Genomic DNA, 25,786 nt, shown 5'->3' on the forward strand with positions numbered 1-25,786 from the left:
ACTTTGTGTATTTCCTACTTTCACAGAATGTTTCCTTCAAAATGTTTTCTGTTCCTCCTTCCGGGGCGAGAGTGGTATTCTTTACTCCCAGAGCTGCCTGGAGGTCGTCTGTAACTGCCTGAAACATAAACACAGCTCATGTCAGGAGTGCAGCTGAGCTCGCTTCCACTGTGCACACAGCCTTTTTAATATGTGTACTTCTGTTGGCACTGCTTCCAAGCCTTCCTGGGAATAATCGCCACCTATCATTGCTCTCACATTTTACATTTCAGACATGGCCTTGTTGCTTTGGTAACATGACAGGTAAAACATCTGGAAAATTTAAATGTACTGTCAGAATGATTCCTAAGGGTAAATATGCCAGAAATACCAGTGCAAGATCTGTAAACTGTAGAAATACATTTTAAATAAACAGACTTACTTGCTATCCCACATTTTGGAATGGGGGCTGTCCTTTTTTATTCATTTATTTTGATGTAATACAAGTAGATATTAATAAAAGAAATATAAAAAGCACTTCTTACTGCTACGTAAAATAAAATTTTATAACAAAATAATTAGAAAATCCACAGAATATAAAGAAATGCAAACATGAGAAAATAAAGCAGCAGAACACCTCAAAAAAATTCTCTACTCCTCCAAACAGTAAGTCATGCAGACTTATTCTCATGACTGGATGTTTTAAGTTTCTTTAAAGTTGTAGCCCCTCCCATTTTCTCAGAAAACTTTTTAACTTCATATTACAATGTCTAAAATTCAAGACTTTTATCAAAATATCAAGAAAAATATCAAGACTTTTTTCTTTCTCTTTCTTTTTCTGGTTTCTTTTCTGTGTTATCTCATTGCTCCTCCTTGGTTTCTTTTAGTTACTACTGACAAACAATGACCCTCACCTGAAATTAGTGTACCAAGAGCTCTAAGCTATTTTTCAGCTTTTAATCGAGTGCTCATTCTTCCAGAATGTAATTATTGAATTAGCAGATTTAGGACCTCAACTTAACAGATTTAAGATCCAAACTAAATTAATGCTATAAAGCAAAATTTTTATACATCGTAGTCTGTTATGTGTGACTAAATTTACTGCCATCTACTCAACTCATTGCCCTTATCCTGTGACCTCTTAAAGCAAACACTGGTGATGTGTGCTTTTACCAAACTAAACAGCAGCTTTCTATGTTCCTATTTATGTTTCTTTTTAGTAACATTAAAAATAGCACTCAAGAGGCTGAGGCATGAGAACTGCCACAAGTTCAAGGCCAGACTGGACTACATAGTGAGTTCAAGGCCAGCCTGAACTACATAGTGAGACGCTGTCTCAAAAAACAAACAAACAAAAAACACCTCTGTCTCCAAATAAATAAATAAATAAATAGAGACAGTCCTTTTTTAACAACTGGGTCATTAAATGAATTGGTTCCTAAATGAGGAATGGTGTGTAGTGCATACATTACAATATTCAGAACAAATAGTCAAAGGAAACTCCAACTTGATGACTTTGTTTTTATTTGCAGAATTCTTATAAGCAGCACTGTAATATATGAGAACAAAACTACAGTACTGTACTATATAGTACAATCAGCAAAAATTATAATACTGCGTAATCAAAGTACACTATATTTTACAAAAAGACATTGAGGCTCTTGAAATACTAGTTAGTGGCATCACTGCTTTAAAGAACAACACCTTGCAAACAAAGACTAAATCAAATGTTAATATTTTATGTTAATTGATTTTCAGTGGGTGCCTTTAAATTTTCTTTTTCCATTCCCAGAGTTTCCTAGAAGTTTTTATAGAATTAAAGATTACTAAAAAGAAAACCCTATAATTGTTTCCTGTACCCTGGTTTCTGTAACAGAGGCACCGTTCTCCCCTCTGCTGTCACTCAGCCACATTGCTTGAGCTGCGTCCCAGGCTGGATGTTTTCCCTGTCCTGCAATGGCTCAGAAGGGAGCCTCCTCCTAACTGGTCTCTGTGCCTCTGCTTCTCCCTTTCTTGTCCAGTTTACCTTCTGAAGAACAAAGCTAGCACTCTTTCTTCTCTGCTGAGAGCCTTCCATGAGTCCCTGTCACCTGCTAAACACACACGTGTCCTCCTTAGTCTCTTCCAAGACTTGGCGATGAACTTGTAGCTTTGTGGGCTACTACTGCCTTGGGACAGACACCAGGTCCCCAGTAAAGCTGACTGCTTTCCATCTCCAAAGCTAGTTCCACTGCACTAATTCTCTCACTTTCACCCCCATTCGTCAGAATCTTATTGGTGCAGGTGTCAGATCTTCAGGTCAAACTGGCTATGTACACACAAAGGGATACATATTGCTTCCATGTAATGGTTAGACCAAGGTTAGAAGTGATTTCACAGTGGAATCTAAGGGTTCAAATCAGTACTGAGTCTTGCTCTTTTCCTTTCACTTCTCAGATCTCTTTTGTGTGGATTCCATCCCTTAGCAGGCTCTTCTGGCAGGAACAAAATTGTGCCAGCTTCTCAATGACGGACGTTGAATATAACAATTTATTTTCTTTCCAAGAATTCCACCGAAAGTCATAGCATGGAATCATGTTGATGCTGATAGATTCTAGTTGGATAAAAATACCATTGATCTAAGATCTGATGCTCTAGAGAGGAGACCCTGTGCTGGTGGTAGATAAATGGGCTGAGAATGAGCAAAACATAGTTCTCTAAGAAGACCCCAGAGCTTTCACTGAAAGCCAAAGATATTAGGTAGGTAAAAACAAAGATGTTACTTTTTGGGTGTTGCAGATAAGCGTTTCTTTCTGAATCTCAGATGAAACTCCATCCTTTCCTTCAAGCCTTCAGCCTTGCAGCCAGAAATATCTACAATGATGCTTCACAGTGGTCTGCGCTTCTTGCAAGGCATTGCCTGTGTTGTAGTCCTCAGCAACCAGGTCTTAACTTCCTTCCAGATCATTGTCATGTCCCATCTCATCCCTCACAGTATTCTGTAGAGCTCTCCTCAGTATCTATAACTAACTGAAATAAATAGGGGAGGAAATACAGTGTAGCAAAAAGTAAAACAAAGCCAGGGAGTCATTTTCATACTCACAGTGTGAGCTTTCCACAGATTCCAATGCGATTCATAGACTGAATAGTTCCTGTTTGAAAGCAAAGTAGGAAGCAAGAGGGAACAGTTTTGCAGAATGAAAATAAGTTTGGTTGAGGCCAAGCATAGCATTCTTGCCACAAGGAAGGGCACTTGATAAACTATTGAGGAACTGGCCAGGAGAGTGTGATGACCACACTTTCAGTGCATCGCTGACCTGAGGAGAAAGAGTAGTTCTAGATCACTGCTCTTGATTGTAAGCTGCTTGTGGTCAGGAGCATTGGTGCATTTACCACAGGGTCATGTTACCAGACAGAGCTTATCAATGATGGATGGATCGCCAAGAATGGTTTCAACATTGCTTTCTAGGTTTACATAGATAGCATTTATTTGAAACCCCACAGGAACACACTTCAGATACATATAAATGTGTTCATTCATGGATGAAATATGTATGATCTACAGTAGTACTCAGTAGTAGAATAGTATGTGTGAAGTCCTGGGGTCAATCCCCAGGGTCTGCAAAAGTTAGTGTGTGTGTGTGTGTGTGTGTGTGTGTGTGTGTGTGTGTGTGTGTATCTATATGTAACTTCACAATAGAATATTTCTGTCCATTATTTAATCACAATGGAAAAATATCTTATTTTTCTCAGTTCTGAGCCACAATTTGACCTAATTCTTTAATCACCTTTCTTGTGTGATTTTCCTTTTCCTGAGGATACTTGTCATTCTTTAATGCAATGTAGAGCATAAAGGGAGCACTTTACCTTCACCATCAATGCCTTCTTTGAACGCAGCCTTGAGCTGTTAACTAGAAGCAAGGAGCCCTAGGCTTTCCTTATAAACAAGTAATGGAGGCCTCAGTCCCCCTCGTAAATGGCTATTTATTAACATATACCATCACCGAACAGCATTTTATGATCCCAGTCCCCGCACCATTATACCACTGTCTGCTCCATTGTAAGTTGAGGGAGGCCTTTCACATCTGTTTCATTAAATGCCAGAGGCAGTGAACAATAGCTGAACTTTATAAATCAGGGGCTAAGGCTTTTCCCTTTACAAATCTATCCCTTCTTCTGCTGCTGCCACCGCCACCGCCACCACCACAACTACCATCAACATATTTTGTTTGAACGCTCACATTGTAAATTAGCGTATTCACACATCAGTTTTTAAAGGCTTGCTGTGTTATAAGATGGGACAAAGCAAGCTCAGTAACAGCTCACGCACAGTGCAGGTGGTCGAGCTAGCTGCTACTCAGATCAAAAGTCAGACAACTGTGAATCTGCTTTTGAAAGTGCAATTAGAGAGACAAGGCAAGACTTATCTGCATGAACAAGAATGAGTTATAGATATACATCACAAACGCGGGGAGACAAACGAGGGCTTCATGATCTTGCAGGATAAGAAAACCTAAGGCTGACAACTCTGAGGGCCTCTTGGGAATATGTGGCTTGTTTTTACTTTTATTTTTTCCCTGTAAAATTAGTCTTTTATTGTGCGGCAATTGATAATTATTACTTATGCTTTGGTTCTATTCCTAAAGTAGCTAGGAATTTTTTAAACCACCTTTAGAGCAGGAAATGACTCCTTTTCATGGTTGCATTTTATTTTTCAACAGCATTTAAGGACAGACTCCTATTTATACCACACAAGCAGTTTTGTCTGTTGTAAACAAAGTAAATGACTGGGAATTGTGCTTTCCCAGAAATGTTTTCCAGGGAAGCCATAATAAGAAACAACTGTGTGTATCTTGAGATTTTTGTCATCTAGATATTAAGAAAGAATTTTTTTTAAAAAAAGTTCTTTGCTTTTATGGGGAGAAAATCAATACTGTTTCTTAAAGACATACATTTAATATCTAAAAGTAAAATTAGAATGTTTTGAAATTGTAAGCATTGAGGTTTTTTTTACATTTTTCTTTCAATCATCTCTTACATTTTTGACTAAGTGGAAACCTAACATGAAAGAAAACATCATCATTTTTCTTAACCCCAATATACATTTTCAAAAATATCTTGGCTTCTTTGCAAAGTTTTGCAAAGAACATTGGAACTAACATGTCAGTGTCAACCAGGAAAATACCAGAATGATAAATTTGAACAAAAGTTTTAAAACGGGGTTAAAATGCCTTGAAATTATCAAAGAATAGGACCATGGTATCCTTCTAATTTATAGATTACCTAGGAGAAAGTCATTCTATTCTGCATCTTTTGACCCATTAATGATTTTATAATGAGGATAAAGCCTGTTGAATTTTTAATTCTCAGGTCAGTTAAAAAAAATAGCCAAAGTAGATCCCCAAGTGTTTTTATGAAGCCACATTTTTTATCTCAAGCTGCAGAACAGGGATACTTCTCCTGGGATGGCTGTAACAAGTCTCCAACCACTGGAATTTTCTGAAAATTTGTATTTATACATATGTTTATGCATCTCTTTGGAAGTTTTCCATTAAAATTCCATAACATTTTCTAAAGAGTCTACAGTCAACTCGCAAAAAAGTTGAAAGATAAAACATTGTTAACTATTGTGTAATTATTTTGATGTCTAGCCCCATTTAAAGTGTTAGTGTATTCAGCCAGAATTCTTCAGGAAAAATAAAAAATAAAAAATAAAGTGTTAGTGTACAAGAAATTTTTCTACAAAATTTAAGCAAGAAATCTGAAGTACAAGGAAGTCTTCCTTGAGGAATCAGATCATTTATAAAAAACAAGTCCTTAAAGACCATCATAACAGTTACACTGTATATAAGGCCTTATGACATAAGACACATTCTCATACATTGTTTCATTTAAGGTAATCCTCATAAGAACTCAGTGAATTGGTATCATCGTTATTATCTTAATTGTCTCTCCATTTCCTATTACTATAAAAACACACTTTGAGACTGAGAAATTTATAAAGAATAAAAGCTTTTTGGTTCATGGTTCTGGAGTACAGGAAGTCCAAGCGCATGGCCCTATTACCTGCCAATCATCTGGTGACAGCCTCCTTGACAATATCCTATCATGGCAGAAAGCAGAGCATGTCAAAGCAGAACATGCTTGATAGCTCAAGTCTTTCTTCCTATTTTCATAAAGGCACCAGTGCTCCCATGAGAGTTCCAATCTGATGACCTCATCAATCTTAATTATCCCCAAAGGCATCGCTTTCAAATACCAATCATATATGAATTTAGGGGTTAAGTTTCTAACATGAACTTTTTAAAAAACCCATGGACTGTGGAGGACATATTCAAACCTTAGCAATTAAGATAATTAAACCCTGTGGAAATTGACAATTTTTGTTTGTTTGTTTGTTTTCTTACAGTACCATGGAACATCCCAGTTTTTTGTTTGTTTTGAGACAGGGTCTTTAAAGGCACTGAATTGCCTAGGCTGGGCTCAAGTTTGTGGTCTCCATGCCTCAGACTCCCGCAGTACTGGGATTACAGATGTGGGGCACCACCATTAATGCAAAGTTGAATCTTGCCCAAAGTTACTCCAAGATGGGGTAAAAGATATTCTTATCAGCATTTTAACAGTAATAGCATTAGCATCTCCTTCAACTATAGATGCATGATGTTTACTTTGAAAAATCAAAGAGTAGGCACTGGAGATAAAAACTCTACTCCTCCATAGCTTTATCTGATCTGAGAACTTTGGTCTGTGGATTATAAGGTTACAGCAGTAGTAATAACATAATAATTTGTGCTAGCAGTAAAAGGTCAGTGCCATAGGAGAGGCTGGAAGAAAAAATCCATGGGATGGAGTGGGCAAGCAAGACTTCGTAGATGAAACAGCAGGTGACCACTAGGCCAGAAGGTTGCTGCGTCATTCTTAAAGCACATGCAGAGTCCGCCGCTTTTCTTTCCGTCACAGCTTTAAAATGAGAGCTCCCAGCAGCATAACTGGATTGCTGAAGATGATGTTAGAAAGATCTCTGGCCCCTATGTTGAATGTATGTAGAAAAGTAACAATGTGGAAGGAACCCTGTCTATTCATAGAGTTAACAAGATGCCAGAGGTTCAGTTTTACCTTTGAACTTAGAGAATTTATAAAAACTGTGATGAGTTTTCAGATTTTCTTTGAGAAATATTAAAACTAAGAAAGGTTTGAAATTAGCAAAGTAGTTCTTACTGTAAAGAGTTATGAAAAATCTTTTCGTACATTTGGAATATATTGAGAATCTTCACACGTTAGACTGAAAATGTGTGTTTAGGAAACTTTATGGCCTTTGAAATACTACTATATGTCAATCACACTTATTATGTGTATGGCTCATGAATAGATGCAAAGAACATTGTCAGAATACATGGATTAATATGGCACATTATTTGGTAAATTTATGACTTAAAAATATTGAATTTTTCATGTATCCCAATTAAATGTTTCATACCGAATGGACTTATAGAAATTTAGTTAGTTGAAAACTTACTCAGCCAATAAAGAAAAGCATTCATTTTCTATTCTGTATACCTGATCTGAAGCCATAGCCTTTTATGTCTTTTAATCTGTTTGTTCAAGGCCAACCTATTTTTATGGATAATTTTTAAAGCTTCTGTATAGAAGGGGGAAAAAAAGAACATTTTATTTATTCACTGGGTTTTTATGTGCCTTGAAATTGTATAGATAAAGTATTTTAAAGCTCGTGTATCTGGAGAAGATAAAAGGTCTCTTATTTTATAAGGCTTTATGTAAGCTTTTCAAATGTACTGTTTTCTCATGGCTAGGTTTTTTTAAATATGACATTATTTCACTATTATAACTAGATTTTGATGCAGGCATCTCTTTTTCCTTCCCTAAATTGCATGTTAAATTATATGTTTAAGACCATTTTTATTGCATTTTACCTTCTGAATTTTAAGTTTCCTTGTCAAATAAATTAATTTACTAACCCTCATTTTTAGTGCCAGACAGCTATTTAATATGACTAGAATACTGAATATTAAATGTGAGTAAGAAACTGGTAAATTAACTTTAAGAAACAAAGACTAAAATGTGTAAGTTTGTTTTGCCACATGTTAGTATGAAGATGAAAAAATTGCTTACCTCTTTTTCCCTAAAAATTTTTCTAGGCCTAGCGGACTGGGAAAATAAGGCATTTTTTAATTCAAGGCCAACTGGATCTAAACCAGATTCTGGGTGGACATTAGCTGCTGTTAGCTGTACTGTGTCAGGCCAAGAAACAGCTTTCCCTGGCTGGAGCGTTCCCAAGCTATCACAGCCATCAGACAGGTGGGGAATAAATATTGTAGAATAGTAGGACATTTGAAGAGTAAGCTCCTGATCCGGGGGACTGGATTTGGACAGGCTTCAATTAGAGCAAACAGGTGTTCCTGGGAGGAACTGTCCTCAGATGGCTGGGGGTGTGCCATTCTTTCACACACATGAAAAGTCCCCCTTCCCTCTGCCTGCAGGAAAATTAGAATTAACTACAGCTTTTTCTTTTGAAATGGAAAAAGAGAAATAAAAATATGGCACCGGCTTTGGGCTCTGGCTGGATTTCCATGGAGCTTGCGATCTGTGCTGAACAACAAGAAGTCTTGGAGCGTCTTATCCTTGTAGTTTTCAATATTGGGGATGCTCTAAAAATTAGGTGGATGCAAAGAATTCTTTTAACCAAAGGATGTACCTACAAAATGAAATGATCTTTTCTTCTTTTATTCATTTGTTCATTTGCCAAGTGTTTCTTGAGCACTTACAATTGCCTTAACAGTAGGCTAAGTGCTATAGATAAAGCATAAAACATAAAAAAGCCGTGCCCTGATGGAACCTACCCTAAACTGTAACAGCGGTGACTCATTGGAACATCAAAGTCAACCCGACTAGTCTTTGGGAAACTGGGCAGAAGGTGATTTCTGTCATCAGAAAGATTTCTTTTCCTGATACCATACTGAAGATATGACTAACGTATTTTATTTGGTGGCATTCTTTTTAAATCATGTTTTTCCTATAAAACATAAAATAGTAATATTAATTACATTTTTAAAAATTCATCCTAATCCTACCTTCAAACAAGCAATTTAAGTACTCCTTTCTGACCTTCAGCTATAAATTCATGGACTATACAATGTTTTATTGTTGTCCTTTGTTTCTTTTCTTTTTGGGGGAAAGGTGGAAGTAGTCCTGGTGATTGATTCCAGGGCTTTTGCTCTGAGCTGTGTCCCTTGCACATTTTTGATTGTTTATTTTGAAATAGGGTCTTACTAAATTGCCACGTTATCAGGCTAGGCTAGAACTCAACAACCTCATAGCTCAGCGTCCAAGGAGTGTTGGGATTACAAGGGTGTGCCACCACCTTTTGCCTCCATATTTTCTCCTAAAGTTAGCACATAGCTTTGTAATTGTATTTTTTCATAATTTAAAAATTTCATATAATAAAAGACTTTGAAAACTTTTTAGAAAAAGAAAACTTTATCAAGAAATAGGGAGCTATCAAAACATCACATTACCACCAGGCATGGTGGTACATGCCTGTAATACCATCACTCTGAAGGCTGAGGCAGGAGAATTATCAAGAGTTAGAGACCAGCCTGGGCTACAAAGGGAACTCAAGGCCTGCCTGAACTGCATAGCAAAGACCCTGTCTCAAAAGAACAAAACAAACAAACAAAAAAATAACATTACAATGTGAATATGTACCTTTATGTTTTTATGTAATAGCTAAAACTTAACTTAAAAAGAAGAAATAGAAAAAATTCATTACATGATTGATGGGCATTTGGGTTGTTTCCAAGATCTGGCTATTACAAATTGTGCTGATATAAACATGGGTGCATGTATATCACTGTGGTATGATGTTTGCAATTTTTCTGGGAAAATACCCAGAAGGGGAATAGTTCTGTTGAATGGGACCTCTAATCCTAATTTTTTAAGGAATCTCCATAGTGATTTCCACAGTGGTTGCACCAGTCTACACTCACATCAACAATGGAAAAGGGGGGCTGGGGATTTAGCTCAGCGGCATAAGTGCCTGTCTTGCAAGCAGGCAGTCGTGAGTTCGATCCCTGGTACTGATAAAAAGGAAAAAGACAAAAAAAAAAAAAAAAAAAAAAAGTGGAAAAGGGTTCCTTTTCCCCCATAGCCCCTGTAGCATTTGTTTTTGTTTTTTTATTTAATAGAAAAAAAGACACAGAAAAGAAAAACAAAAAGCAAAAGAGACAACAACAAACCCAAAGCAATAACTGTATAGGTTTTCAGAACAAGATGATAGGAATTTAACAATGGTTGTAATATTGCATATTGTTACCTTTGAAGCCTCTAGCATTTGTTATTGGTTAATGTCTTCATGTTAGCCATTCTTTACAGAGTGAGATGTTATCTCAGTGTTGTTTTAATTTGCATTATTTGAATGACCAGTGATGTTGAACATTTTTTCATATACTTGCCATTTGTATTTCTTCATATGAGAATTGTGTATTCATCTCAGATGCCCATTTTTGGATTGGGTCTTTAAATTTAGGAGGCTTGATTTTTTTTTTTTTTCCATTCCTTATATGTTCTGGATATAAGTCCTTTGAGGGACAGTTGGCTAACATTTTATCACATTCTCTTTTCTTTTCACTTTGTTGGAGATTTCTTTTGACATGCAAAAACTTTTTAATAAGATGAGGTCCCAGTTATTGATTCTGGGAAGTATTTCCTGTGCAATTTGATTTTTATTCATGAATTCTCTGGCTACCACTATGTCTTCAAGGTTTCAACCTACCTTGTCTTCCAGAAGTTTTAGTGGTTTTGTTTTAATATTTAGATCTTTGACTAAATATTCTGACTTTAGTTTAGTGCATGATGATAGACATGGGTCTAGTTTTATTCTTTGGTATCTGGAAAGCCTTTTATTCCAGCACCATTTATTAAAGAGGCTATCCTTCCAATGAACATGTTTGACCTTTTTGTCAAAGATGAGGTGGCTGAGTGTCTTTGTAGTTGTGTCTGCATCTTCTAATCTGTTCCACTGATCTTCAGGGTTTTGTTTTTTTTTTTCTCCCAATACCATGCTGATTTTATCACAGTAGCTTCATAGTATAATTTCAAGTCAGAGATTGTGCTGCCTCCTGCCAGGTCTTTGTTTTCCAAGATTGCCTGGCTAATGGTAGCAACTGATAAAGTTTAGCAAATTCCAGCTTTTCATATGTATTTTAATAAATAGCATACACAATTTTGTTTACTGCTATTTATGTTGTGTATTGAAAACACTTCCTATACCATTAAAAACTATAATTATTATTAATAGTGGTTCTTAATACATATTTTCACATCATAGGAATATTTTCTTTATGTTAAACACATGTTTTCTAACTTAGCACTAATGTTATATATGTTTGTTCGTAGATTATTTTCTCACTGTAGAGTCTTTGAAAATAACTTCTCATCTCATGTATGACTTATCCATTCTTAAGTTCTTAACTTTCTAGCATTACTCTGTCCGTGGATATATATCCAAGTGACCTTTTCAAGAAAGATATATGATTTAGATATATTCTGATTCATATAGAAGAACTAACACTGACTGTACATATGCTGCACATGTTTGTACCAGTATATTTTGAGTTAGATATAATACTTTACATCCCACCATACATAGGAATCCAGATATGAAACTGTTGTCTTCTGGTCTTTAGTGTGTCAGAGAAGCAGGTGGTCCACCAGTGTATGGAGCTCTAGTGATGAATTAGTTGGTTTTGTTCAGGCTGTGGAACTGAGCAGTCTCTCCAAGATATTTCCAGGTATAAAGTCTATGATTATTTCTTCAGTTTTGAATTTTCTGAATTCCAGAACATTTGGTTTTCACATTAGACCTTGGTTTTTTAAACTAGTCTTCCATATTTGTCACATATTTAAATTTTTTTCTTTTTGTTCATTTTATCTCCAACATCATTTATCCCACTCTACAGGTCGCTGATTCTGCTCTTTGCAGCATGGTTTCCCTGAGTGTACCGCTTCATGTTTCCTGTTTTTATCAAGTCTCACCAATTCTTACCTTTCCGGTTTTTGCCCTTACTTTCTAACGCCTCTACTTTCCTATTATTTTAATTGAGAATACCAATTTTTAAAAATTTTTTTTATTTCTTTAGTATACAGTTTCAAAATTTCATGATTTTTTTGTATCTTTAAAATGTTTCTTTTTCCTGTGTTCAGTGATACCTTTTTCCATCATCCTCATGCTATTTGAAGTTTTTTGTTTGTTTGTTTATTTATTTATTTATTTATTTATTTATTTTTGCCTTTTTCCTTTTTACCGGGACCAGGGGTCGAACTCACGACTGCCTGCTTGCAAGGCAGGCACTTATGCTGCTGAGCTAAATCCCCAGCCCTTGTTTAGTTATTTTTCAGAACCTCTTGTTGACTCTACAAGTGAATAGTGCTTTATGCTCTCAGCTCTGGCTGGATTCCCTTTGTCACTGGACTATCTTTATTGGAAAGAAATGCAGCTTCTTCCCTCTCACATTCCTTGACAGTAGCAGGAGGCCTGTCCAACCCTTGGGTGAACACCTGCCATCGTCAAGCCCTGCCCACCACACCACACACAAACATGTTTTACTAGGGTTCCAGGCAGCGTGTCATCCTTTGCTGATGGCTACCCATTGCTGATTCATTGTTTTATCAGAAACTAGTTTCTTTTTTTTTTTTTTTTTTAATCGGTACCGGGGATCGAACTCATGACCACATGCTTGCAAGGCAGGTGCTTATGCTGCTGAGCTAACTCCCCAGCCCCCAGAAACTAGTTTCTTACCACAAATAAAAAGGAAACAAATTGGGGAGTATGAAACAAATGCCTCAGTCAAATACTTGTGACTCCCAAATTGTAATACTGTATTCACTCATGAGCAAGAGCTTCTTCATTTGTGGTTATTATGAACCTTGAGTTTTGTTTTGTTTTGTTTTGTTGTTTTGTCTAGTAAAGGACTCTGTGGGCAGCAGATCACTGTTTACCTGTATTTAGCAACTCAGTTCAGTTACTGTAGTAGAAAATCCTTCCAGACTCTGACAATTTGTGATATAAGTTTTGGTAGTATAAATTTTCATCATCTATTTTTTCATTTGAATTTAGTAAGCACTTTGATAAAATGCAGCATTAAGTGCTGTAGACCACGCACCATTGAAAATTTTCAACTCAACACTGCGGGTGACCTTTAAAACTGCCCTCATGGGAGAGCCATGCAAACCATTCTGTAGCTCAGCCCTTGGGCCTGTGTGCCTGGGTGGTCTTGTTATAACTGTTGTTATTTAATTATTGATGGTTTACTGACACAAGGCATGGGGGCCTTAGGGAAAATGAACTCGCACACGCCTGTTTCTTTAGATGAGTCTTCCTTTGAGGTTTAGGAGTTCCTCTAAGTAGCATAGTGAGGCAGGCTGTAGAAGGCCATTCCAAATCCTGCCTGGCCAAGTCAGCCACAGCCTCTGTGCTCGCTGAATGTGTCACCCACTGAAGATGAGCTACGCCTGTGGTGAGCTGTGCCCACTCCACAAGGCAGCCTCACAGCAGCCCTCTGCTGGGGGCCAGGCATTCACATTCACTACATACACTTCATTTCTCTCCCCTGTGGGAAAAAGTCTAATGTCCATCAATAAAATTCCCTTACCTCCCGAAACTGGTTCCCCTCATAATTGCTTTTATCCTGGGCAGCATTTATTAGGAAAATGGTGATTCATTTCACAGATATGTGCTGGGCGCCTTGCTGGGTATACAGGGATGGAGGGTATTCTTGCCTTAGGAAACTCACATCATACTCAGAGATACTCAGGAAAAGTGCTAATTAGCATAAATGGTGATCAGAAACTCCAGTGCATGGTTCCCAGGTTGGAAGATTATCGCCAGCCCGGAGCAGTTCAGGCAGGTTCAGAAGATGGTACTTCTCTGTTGATTCTCAAAGGAAGAGAAGGATTTGCCTACACAGAGTTAGAAAGGAGTCTCGGCAAAGTGAACAGAATGAATAAAGATAAGCATACAGTGCCTTGCAAAGCAAACTTGGCCAGTGATTCCAATCAGCTGTTTGCTTTCTTTTTGTTTTTTGTTTTTAAAGAGGGTTTTGTCATATAGTTCAGACCAGCCTCACAACGTAGCACCAGGCTAGCCAAATTTGTGGTGATCCTTCTCCCTCAGCTTCTCAAGTGCTGGAATCACAGAAGTGCGCCACCGTGCCCGGCTAGCCCGGCTAGTCTCTGATTTTTGCCTTTCATTTTCCTATGTTCACATACCAACAGTAGAACCACTTTGTGACACATCAGCTGTTATATGCAACTACTACCTCCGCCATCCACTTGGATAAAAAATCTTGCCTACATGAAAGTAACTCGAAACATCTGGCTCTAGTTTTTCTCACCATCATTGTTCTTTGTCTTGAGTTTGGTTCAGTTCAGTCCATGAGGCTATGAACCAAACAAGATCTTAGTAAGCATTCCACCACGAGTTATACCCCATTACCATCGCTTTCTTCACTGTGTATGTGCAATATACACTGGGCAGAAGGAACCTTATTAAAGAACAAAGTTCCTTTTATAGTTTTTACATAATCCATTGATATGTTTCTTTTACAAGTTCTTACTTACTCTCCATGGGTTTCACAGTGTTTTTCTAAGAAAGGTATTACAAGCTACGTATGTAGGTAACCGAGGCCTCTGTTAAAACATGGGATTTTCTCCCCCCGTCTTGAGCCAATTCCCAAAACGTCTGTTCTCTGGATCATGAGGCTCTGTTGCCTCTTCAGATGCTGCATGGCATGGTTGTGACTTGTTTTTTCAGCTCTACTGAATATGATGACATCATGAGATTACTTGCTGAGAACAGGTTTGCTGAGCAATGGGGAGGGGCAGGACTATATCCCGGAGGACTTTAGGAGCTCACATGTCAGAAAGCCTGGAGTAGTTTAAATCAAATAAAACTTCACCACTTTGGTAAAACTGGCTTGGGCATACTACAACTTCTTCTTTTTTTTTTTTTTTAAGTAATTTTACTTTGATAGAACTTAAAATTTGTAATCTCATTTTGTTTTGTGGGAGAAAATGGATTAGCTGTATGTCTTGTCAAGATGTCACTCCAAAAGTGTTTTTAGACTGAAAGTCTTCTCCAGCTCTGGAGTTCTTTCTGGGTGCACACCTACCCTGTTAATCTGGTGCTCTGGCTTTTATTCTTTCCACTTGCCAAAGGGCTGCAGCCAGCCTTGGAAGAAGGGGCTGTCTCCATGAGTGTAACTAAAGTGTCATGAAACACCTGCGCGTCCCTGGCAGAGCATGGCCTGGGAGGAGCAGGAAGTGCGAGCCTCCTCCTGCACCCTGCCAGCTAGGTGCCTGGAAGCACATTTCTGGCAACTGATGGGTTCTTGTGATTCCTTTTTTTCCTCCCTTGATTTTTATTTGTTACACAAATAGCAATGTCAAAACATAAGGGAACATTTTTAAAGATAAAAGAAGAAATCAGAACACCATCCCTGCAGTTATTTTTTCCCTGTTTTTGTAAGGTTTTATTCATATTTTTGAAATTTTTCTTTATGTGGCTTTTAGTTTAAATACAATTTTACATTCTGCCATTTTCCTTTAACATTATAGCTTTCAGTACTGAGATGAACTTGATATTGTAGTTAGTAGTGTTTTTATTTAAATCAAGTTATTATTTCATTGTTGAGGACCAGGGAGGGCCAGCAGAATGTGGCCTTCATCTGTTGCAGAAGACAAAAAGGCTGCCTTTAACATGTCTTAGGACTTCTCAGTCTAACATCAAAGAGTTCTCAGTTTTGTCACGTAGGGTCTGAGCTTTATTTGTATTATTCTTTGCTATCCATCCAAGCCACTTGCATATATTAATTTTAAGGCATTTGATGATACTGTGACAGAGTATGTGTCCAAACATACATCTTTGGTAAGTTCCACAAATAGCCTTCTTTTCCCAAAGTATTCCTAACTGATTGGAAAGTAAAACTGAACATCTTTGCCAGACATCAGCATGTGGGGATAGGATCATGGATCTTGGGTAGGTACTTCGTCAACTGCTCCCCAAACAAAATTGTTTACCTTACAGAGAACTGAGCAGAAGCCGCTGAGTGAAGGCAGTGAGAAAAGGACCGAAGGGAGGGGTGGTTTTGGGGAGGACTCCAGAGTGAAGGGTAAATGGGGTGCTGTGAGAGGGGATCCTCAACAGCCAGGGGCCAGCATGGTTACGTATTGCATCTTGGGAAGGGGAAGACGGAATTGGAAGAGAGGGATAAGGGTGGGCTCCACCGTTCGCCCAGCCCTGGGGAGGATGACAGATGACTTCTTGTCATCTTTTATATTTCTTCAGGGACAGCAAACATGGAATCTCTCTACTGGGGCCAACATTTGAAAGCTAGAAGTCTGTGGGCCATAGCAGCCTGCAGCCCTTTTCTTTTTTCAGTGTTTGGGATCTGCATAATCTTATTTTGTTTTTTACATTAAAGTATCATTTACATACAATAAAATTCACCCACTTTAAGTATATAGTTAGGTGATACTAGTAATTTTTCTTTTTATTGGGACCGGGGATTGAACTCATGACTGGTGCTTGCAAGGCAGACGCTTATGCCACTGAGCTAAATCCCCAGCCCCTGAATACTAGTAATTTTATGTAACTGTGTGACCACTGTGGCACATTAAGATATAAAACAGTTCCCTCCAAAGTTTTCTACCAGCTTTTTTGCAGTCGATTCCCTACATTCACCCTGCTCTAGGAGCTGTATGGTCTGCTTTCGGACATTAGAGTTTCACATACATGGAATTATATAGTATATAGTCTTCTGTTTATGACTTCTTTCATTAACCATAGAACTTTTGAAATTGAGCTATGTCTTCCCGTGTGTTTTCATTCCTTTTAATGGCTAAGCAGTATTCCCCTGTAGAGGTATGCTACAGTTTACTCTTCTGTCACCAGGTCATGAACAGGTAGATTGTGTCTAGTTTGGGACTCTCATAAATAATGCTGCTGTGAACTTAAGTGTACGTATCTTTTTGTAGGCATATGTTTTCATTTTTCTTGGACAAATATAGGAGTAGGAGTTCTGGGTCATACTGTCAGCATATGTTTAATTTTACAAAAACCTGCCAAATTGGGCCAGGGATTTAGTTTAGCAGTATAAGCACCTGCCTGGCCAGCGTGAGGTCATGAGTTCCATCCCCGGTATAAAAAAAAACAAAAAACAAAAATCTGCCAAACTGTTTCCAAAATGGCTGCACCATTTTACATTTCTAGAGCAATGTATAAGAATTCAGGGAAAAAAAAAAAAAAAGAACTCCATTGCTCTGCATAGCTACTTTAAAAACATTCCAAATAGCTGTCATCAACGCAGGACTCTTTCATGAGGGGCATTTCTCTAGCTTGTGTCATTCAAACCTGTAGGTCTGAGACCTCAGCAGCAGAAATTCCTTTGAGCAACTTTGTATCCGTATCTATTTTATCTAGCAGGACACCAGGTTTAAGAGCAAGGTCTATGGAAACAAAAAAATCTGGGTTGGAATCTCAATCTTGCCATTTCTATGCCATCACTTTGGAGTTCTGTCTGCATCCGTTTCTTGATCTGTGAAATGCTAATAATATTTAACCAATGATTTATTGTAAAGATTAAATAATGTAGAGTATGTCAAGTACCTGCCACAGGGCTGCACCTATAGAAGGTGTGCCTTTTCATGTTGATGAGGTAGCCCTAATTCTCCATGATTGTGTGTGTGTGTGTGTGTGTGTGTGTGTGTGTGTGTAACCTGTGCAGATTTTTTAAAAGCATAACCAACCACCTGTGCTCGTACCCCAGCTGTCCTGTGGAGTCAGAATTTTTTGGGCTACACTTATACATGTGCATTTTTTAAAGCCCCTTAGATGCTTAGGATAAGTGTCCCTGGTCAATAATTACTGTTGATTTAACAAAAACCACTGCATTCTAAACTCATACCGTCAATTAGCTATATGACCTTAAACAATCACTTAACCTTTCAGAGGAGCTAATTTAGTGGAAATCTGACTCTAACAAGTTTGGTCTTTCAAGTTTATTAAATTCTTCCTGGTAGACAGATACAGATGAATTGGAGCTAGTTGAGGGCTTCCTGCTTCCTGCTTCCCAAGTAATGTAGCAAAATGAAAGCAGATAGACTGAATTCTGTCATATAGGAATATGTATGAACAAGAAGGCACAAAAACAGCCACTTAGCTTGTCCATGAAGTCCCTGTTCTCTTTCCTCGTCGAAGACTGCATTGGCAGCAACCTGCATGAAAGACCCACTTGGGGCTAATGTGAATATAATTCCAGCAACAAGAGTCAGCCTACTGTCTAGTCAAGGTTAGTGATAAAATTCTCTGTTAAATGAGTGGAGGCTGAACTCAGCCAGAATCCTGAATGGACACCATCGAGGACTTGAAGATTCCGATAACCTTTCAATGCATGCTGTAGAAATGCTAATGAAACTACTTCAAGCCCGTCCACATATTTCACTGCCATTTCTAATGTCTTAATTAACCATTATTAGTTATGCTAATTAAGAGTAACTAATTAATAAGATAAAGATAGATACCACACATGTCCAAGCTGCTTCTGGAATATGGTTTTTCATTAGTCTTTCAAATGTTAACTAAACACTTCTGAAGTATGTATTCCCACTAGGCCACTTGAGTCACAAACTGAGCACTCTGGGGTATAGATTAAAATGAGCGAAAGCTCTGTCACTCTAAAGTTAATTACAGAGTCACAGATGACTTTGGAGGTTCCATCCAAACCTGAGATTCAACAGTTGTACACAGGAAAGGTCCTTTCTAATAAGAGTGCTTATTTCCAGCACAATTTCTCATCCCTTAGCAGCTCTTTCTGGACCCTCTGAATGCCCAGGTACACAGTGTTTGTGCCTTCCCGTCCTGTGCCCACTGTGCAGACCCAGCCTCTGTACCATGGCATCCTTTAGATTCCCTGCATGGGCCCACCTCACTCCCCAGCTTTTAGTACTTGACTAATAATACCCTTACAATGTTTTTACCATCTCTGCCTAGCATTTATGTTATTTATATTCATGTCCTTTTTTTAAACATATAAATATCTTCTCTTGAGCTTCATCATGCAGCATTTCCCATGGACTCATGGTTGTAATGTTAAAACAAGTGAATAACCCAACATTTGAAATAAAATGTTTAAAGTATTAATATTTAAAATAAAAAGTAATCATCTACATGCCGTCTCATCTCTCCAGTGGCCTGCACACAGCGTGGTGGGGACCATCGCTGTGTTGTCCTTGTCGGGTTCCTTGTGCGTCTCCCTACTAGACAGTGAGACCCTGGAGGGCTAGGACTGGCTTTCATCTCTGCGTCTCTGTCAGGGAGCCTGGTACATAATATGCATTCAATAAATGTTTGATGAATGAATGTCTCCCTCATGAGCGCAGCAAAAGACCATTAGCAAATACAAATATTTGCTATTTTCTCACTTTGGTTCCTAACCTCTGATAAACTCTTAAGAACAAAACCAAGGAGTTAGAAGGTAAGTAAGCACTAAAACAGGAGTAAGTAAGGTGAGGCTATTTTTCTATCTCTTGAAACATTTTTAACCTGATAAAACTCATTTATTTAATTTCCCAATGTTAAGGTGGGGATATGGAGTATTGAATGACTTAAAATTATAAAGAGTTCTTTGTTAAATAAAAACTTACCTGACACAAAGCTGAAATCACTTTCACAATGTAAAATATAAAGAGCAGGGACTGAAATTCATTCTGCTTTAGATCCTCTGTGCCTTGCTAGCTTCTGGAACAAATGGACACTCAAGAAGGGTGTTTACTTACTGGGTTCTCTTTACATGATATAACAAATGTAAGACAAAAAGTTTTCTGAGGTCTGTCTTTCCACTGATTTCAAAAGATGCAAAGTTCAAATTAAGAGAAACATTCATCTTAACATAGTTCTTCCTTAAACTTTGCTGTGTAACAGTTTTCATTTCACATTGAAGCATTTCCATTTAATAACATAAAACAGTTTAAGAATCTATTATTTCTAATTTGGAGTTTGATTAATCTACGGATGTTAGTAAAAAACATATCTGTAGAAGAAACAGGACACAAGATTTTAAATACATCAAAAGCATGTAATTTTCACCAGCCTCTAAAATAGACAAAAAATGCTTAAGGTGAAAAAGGTAAAATGACTTATTGGTTTATTTACATCATTTTGCTTTTTCCCTTAATTGCTATGGTTTTTTTGTTCATAAAAAGAGAAGTGGTACCAACTTGAAAAGGCAATTGCTCGGGGCAGTTTGGGCCATTCAACTTTCTTTTTTTTTTTTTTTTTAATTTTATTTAAGGAGAAAAAAAAAAGCAGAGAAAGGGTACAAGTTATACAGATTTACAGAAAAAAAATAAAGAGTAGGAAATCACTAGTTAATGGATTACATATTGTCATCTTAGAAATAATTGTTCAAGTCACAAAATTAAAGCTTGAAAAGTGGACATTCCAACAGTGAGACTGCAAACAGTTCTGTTCAATGATCCAACAAAACTCAGTAATATCATTATCTATCTTATACACTTATATATACATGCAGTTATATCGTTTAGAGCACTTTCTTTTCCTCTCTTTTGTACAATGACAATTACCCATTCAACTTTCCCCACGTCCTCTCCTTTACTTTAAGCGCTCTCACTTCCACATATGGCATCAGCTGATTATGTACAGCTCCTTCCTTCCCTGAAATGGGTAGGCCCATTCCACAAAGGCCCAAACGAGGCAGGGGACAGTGTCCCCGCATAGGGTGGGCTTTGTGCCCACTGGCAAACACTGCCCCTGGCTTGCCTCTCACCCAGGTGAAATGCTCTGGAGGGAAATGCCTGTGGCTGTAAAGTTGGGAAAGCATATTCCAAGTTGTGAAAACCTATTCCCAGGAAGCCCTTTCACTCTGTGTGACCCATCCCCCGGGGTTACTGATGGTTACTTCAAAAAGAAAGCAGAAGAGGCAAAAATTATGTTTTTAGTCATTTTTGCTATGCGTTGCAAAGTTTAAAGTACAAATCATTATACAAAATCTGCTAAATACCATGTTCCCCCCCCAGACAATGTACAACGTGCCCCAGGGAGGAATTTTTACAGAAAGAGCCTCTTCCTTTCCACGCCTCCAGTGTGGTTTGTTTACTGAGTATTCCAGGTCCAGAGAAAAATGTAATTAAGGGAAATGATTATATGTAATCAAATGGGCACACCGAAAGTCAGAAATATTATCTCAAAGTCTGAATCTCCATCAAGGCTATTTATCTTTTTCTGTTTTCTTTAAAATGGGATGGGTTTATGTGCTTGTTTGACTCGACATGGCTTTCAGTTAACTTGAATTGTTAACTAATAGTCCTTACTACTTCTGAGGACTCAGAACCACACTCCTGTCCTCTTAGCCTCTACCCTTGCTGGTGAAATTGTTTAGAAGATATTTTATGTTTTTGTAGTAGAGGCATTATTCCTGGGCCTGCTTTACATGCATTAGAAACCAGCATCAGTGAAACAGCTTCACATTTCAGACTGTTTCCTATTAACAGAAAATAAACTTTCTTTCATTCTGTATTTGTTTTTAAACTATTAAAAGTGAAATGTCTTAATATTGAAGAAACATGGGGCTGCTGAAATGAATTTGCTTATCATTCCTATTTGTTTTGGTCAAATTAAGCCTAAACTAAGAAAACCTATGAGCAACTTCCCTTGATTATTTCCTTGGTCAGATTCTATTTTCTTTGTCTTCTTAATCTGGGCTGAGCCTTCAAGAAACAAAAATAATAATCATCACTTTGTCAGTGTGTTCTCTGGAATTTTTTTTAGCAATGAGTCAGGTCACAGCAGCCAGAAAACCTGCTTTTTCTGCTGAGAAATTGTACTGAATTGCATGAACAAATCATTAAGTGACACAAGAGAACAAGAAGAGATAAGTATTCAAAAATCCTGTGACCTCTGCTGTGAGGGTGGTTGGCAGAAGAAGCTAGCTTTAATTGTTTGTTTCTGTCTTGCTGTTTTTTGTTCAATAAAACATTCTGTGATTTTGAGGCCAAAGGTGATCAGGACGGCAACATTTTTATTCTAATGGCTTTTATGACTTTTTTTAATCCAGAATAATCAAAAAATTTTTCCTAGGTAAAATGAAATAATATTTATACACAAATTCTGGTTAAGCTGAAGAAAACCATATTTATTAGTTCTTCATGGAAAGTAGAATTTAACCATAAACTTTCAGATCTTTTGCTTTTGTTTTTGCATTTTTAAAAAGAGTATTTAATTGTATGTCTACTATAAGCAGTGAAATACACAGTAAATAAATTTAATGGTTTGTTTTACTTTTAGCTTTGTTTCATAGCAAGAATATAAAATAGCTACTTGAAATCTTTATGTTACTATTTGTGTGTGTGTCTTTTTTCCCCCTGTAGAAAAGCATCAGTAGCACATTCTGATTTATGTCTGCTTTTTTAAAGTGGTGTCCAAAGTTGCATGTTTATATTTTAAACTGGGAGGGTTTATTATTTACTTTGGAATGGAAACTTCCAGCAGCCATGTATATTCACAAGCTAAAATTCTTAGCAAATATTGTCAGCTATACCTTAAGGCCAGACTGCATCACATTCTGCTATCGATAAGAGCTGTCAAAATCGTTGTTCTCTAGAGCAATTTCAGATAGATAGATAGATAGATAGATAGATAGATAGATAGATAGATAGATAGATAAATTATATATCAATCAATATATCTGATTGATATATATATCAATCAGAATCACAGCTGAGGCCAGGGAACCCCGAGTTGGTTAGGCTTGGGATGTGATAGTCACTCTGAGTTTATGTAGCCTGAGACTTATCAGACTTTAAGATGGTGCAATGTCACACCTCTAAACACTGACGGTGGGTGGTTTACGTGGAGTCTGTTGCTGTCCTCCTAATAGAGCACTAGTCCAGTTTGCGTTTTCACTAGCAGAAGGCCACCATGTTTATTGAAATCCTCTAGATGTAAATTCTTTGTAATGAAGTTAAAACAGGAGAAAATACTTCTAGCCTGAATTTTTGTCAGGTTTTTTTTTTTTTTAATTTATTGTGTTACGTTAGGACAACAAGAGCTATTGCTTAGCAACACTGGATCAGGCAGAAAATAATTTAAGCTCCCAAATGAGAAACATTTGTAATTGAATATGCTCTAACACTTGCTTTACCACATGGCTTAGCACCCTTCTGCTCACACATGGTTAAACACATGTTTGAACTGGTGTTTTAACACCCGCCTCACACATCTTTATGCTCTTTGTCCGCATATGCTGGAGCACATGCTCTGACGCCCTTTGTGCACACACTGTTGAGCACAGGCAGAGCATTGTCTTGGGTCTCATTTTCCAGGAGTTCACTAGTTAACAGCACTCTGTAGAGAGCGATGCCCAAGAAAGTCACAGCACTTGGTGCTGGGTGACGTGCACCCTTGGTTTTCTTCTTCTGTCTAGAGAAGAGACACCTCCTGGAGATGGCCTCAGCTGTGTCCTCTGTGTCCACCACACTGTGAGGGGAGGTCTCCTGAGGTATTTTAGCTGTGGGGTGTGTGATGTGCACCTTCCTAGTCCACTCATATCTTCCCAGACTGGCAAGCTCTGTAGTCTTGCTCATGACCAGATGTAGAAATAAGGATTTTAAAAACTTCTTTCACGTCTTATTTGGTGGTGGTAGCACAGATGGCTGCTGCTGTCACTCTTGGCGTAGTGTTCGCTTCCTCTTCTGACCTCCTAGACCTGTCATCAGTAACATCTTACCAGTTTGGTCCACTATAACTGAACACCGTACCTTGGGTGGCTGAAAACAAGACATCCTCATTTCTCAACTGCTGGAGTTTCAGAACACCACTCTTAGACGCCAGTAGATCCGGTGTTTGGTGAGGACCCACTTTCCAACTTTCAGATGGCTCTCTTGTCATTATCTCCTCACATGCCAGAGAAAATTATTAGCTCTTAACTTTTTTTTTTTGGTCTTCTTCATTTTTATCGGTACCAGAGATCGAACTCACGACTGCCTGCTTGCAAGGCAGGCGCTTATGCCGCTGAACTAAATTCCCAGCCCCAGCTCTTAACTCAACTAAAATAAAATGATGGCCAAAATCTGTAAAAGTTTAAACAGTGCCTTAACTATGTCAGAATACTGGAAGATAAAGCACTAGTCCCATTTTATAGATAGTCATACTAAGACCTAGATATGTTAAGAACTCTGCCAAAAATTATATAGCTCTTAGGTAACGAGGCTGGATATTGAATACTAGTCCTCTATCTGAATCACTGTTGTAAGACTATACAGTAAAATGTACAAAAAGGAACCAAAAAGAGCCTGTTCTGTCAAACACTTTACAGAGGAAGAACGATATTGACAAATGAATAATTAGTCCAAGTTTTTAAGCATACGAGTCGATTCTGTACAAGGCTCCTATTACTGAGGCATCTCTCAATCTTACATTTGACAAGTAAGAAAACTTAAGGTCTAAAAACATAATAAACTTACTCTGAATCAAAGAAGTAATAAATAACTGAACTAGAACTTGAATGCAAGCCTAATTCTAAATAAAACCCATACTTTTAACCATTACTCATATTGGCTTCCAACCAACAACAATAAATGAGTTCAGAGACAAACCACAGCTATTGTATAAGGCAGTTTTAGATGAAGAAAATCCTCCCCCTAATCATTCCTGGTTATGATACTTTGTGATTAGCTTTTTCCCATTGCAAACATTATACAATGAATAAATATAAAATAGAATAAAAGTCACATATATCTGCATTTGTAAATTAAGCCGGTGCTTAGTCTGTAAATGTACTTCCCTGGCTGAATCTTCATGGAAATTTTATTTTACAGGTAACCTACTCATAGTTATCTAAATACAAGAATCAGTTGTATCATACAGCTTCAAGGTTTCAAAAAGTGTTAATGAATACTAAATTAAATTATTTTAAAATAAATTCTGCCTCACTGACTGGACTCTAAGGTTGAGATTGAGTAAACTGTAAAGAACACTACCTTAGAGTTTGATGAGTTACAATAACATTTTTCATAATTGTACATCAGTAATTTAAGATCTGTTCATAACTGGCTTTAAAGCTAACTTAAAGGTAACTGAAATCCTTCAACTAACATTCCATGTTAAATTTGTTTGGGCCAAGATGCAGAGACCAAAAATCAGACTATTTAATCACAGAACAAGATCAGCCAGAAAGAGCATCCTTTGAATGCCTGACTTGTAGATGTAAGCAGGAACTAGTGATTACTTCAAATGATTGGGAGATCCCAGAGGAAAGTTTAAGGGACTCTTCATTCTGTTTTGCCTGCAAACAGAATTGTTAGTACAAATACCTGGCAACATCAAAATGCAGGTGCATATATGGAATATATTAAAATCCGCTGTGGTTTTGTTTTTAACAAAATTTCACTATACTGAGGTTCAAGATCAAATAGCTTCATTTTAATATGGTATTTGCCAAAGTTCTAAATCTTCAAGCACAAAATGCTCAACCTTCACTTCTTCACTTGCCTGGAAATCTAGGTAGCACTGAGCCAAAAGCAGAAGTTATGAAGTGAGATTATACTTGATTAGGAACAAAAAAAGGCCTGCATCCACAAATGCAGATGTGCACAGCAGTCCTAGGGGAATGTTGGTATTTGATCTCTGAGTCTTCAAGGTTCATGTTCCCAAGGTTAAGAAATGCAGAGAGCCAACTTTTATTAGTAACTAATGCTGAAATTACTCTGGAGATTTTAGAAGTATTACATTACAAGTCAC

At 37.6% G+C, this 25,786-nt stretch overlaps 1 protein-coding gene across 7 annotated transcripts in view; it reads left to right on the top strand.

Moving 5' to 3' along the window:
• Positions 1–25,786, top strand: part of Vti1a (vesicle transport through interaction with t-SNAREs 1A) — a 370,470-nt gene that overhangs the window by 222,893 nt on the left and 121,791 nt on the right. For 2 of the 7 annotated variants that reach the window (XM_063244705.1, XM_063244701.1), the window contains exon 9: positions 27–24,324. The exons of the other annotated variants lie outside the window; for them this stretch is intronic. Coding sequence is in view for 1 of the 2 variants with exons in the window: in XM_063244701.1 (XP_063100771.1) it covers positions 27–114 (88 nt within the window). In the remaining variant the exon portion in view is untranslated. Of the gene's footprint in view, positions 1–26; positions 24,325–25,786 lie in introns of those variants that run through there. 7 annotated transcript variants of the gene reach the window in all.

This window comes from Cavia porcellus, unplaced genomic scaffold, assembly GCF_034190915.1.
Source record: "Cavia porcellus strain 051 isolate PalLab524CR breed Dunkin Hartley unplaced genomic scaffold, mCavPor4.1 scaffold_2, whole genome shotgun sequence".
In the NCBI taxonomy this organism is placed as follows: domain Eukaryota; kingdom Metazoa; phylum Chordata; class Mammalia; order Rodentia; family Caviidae; genus Cavia; species Cavia porcellus.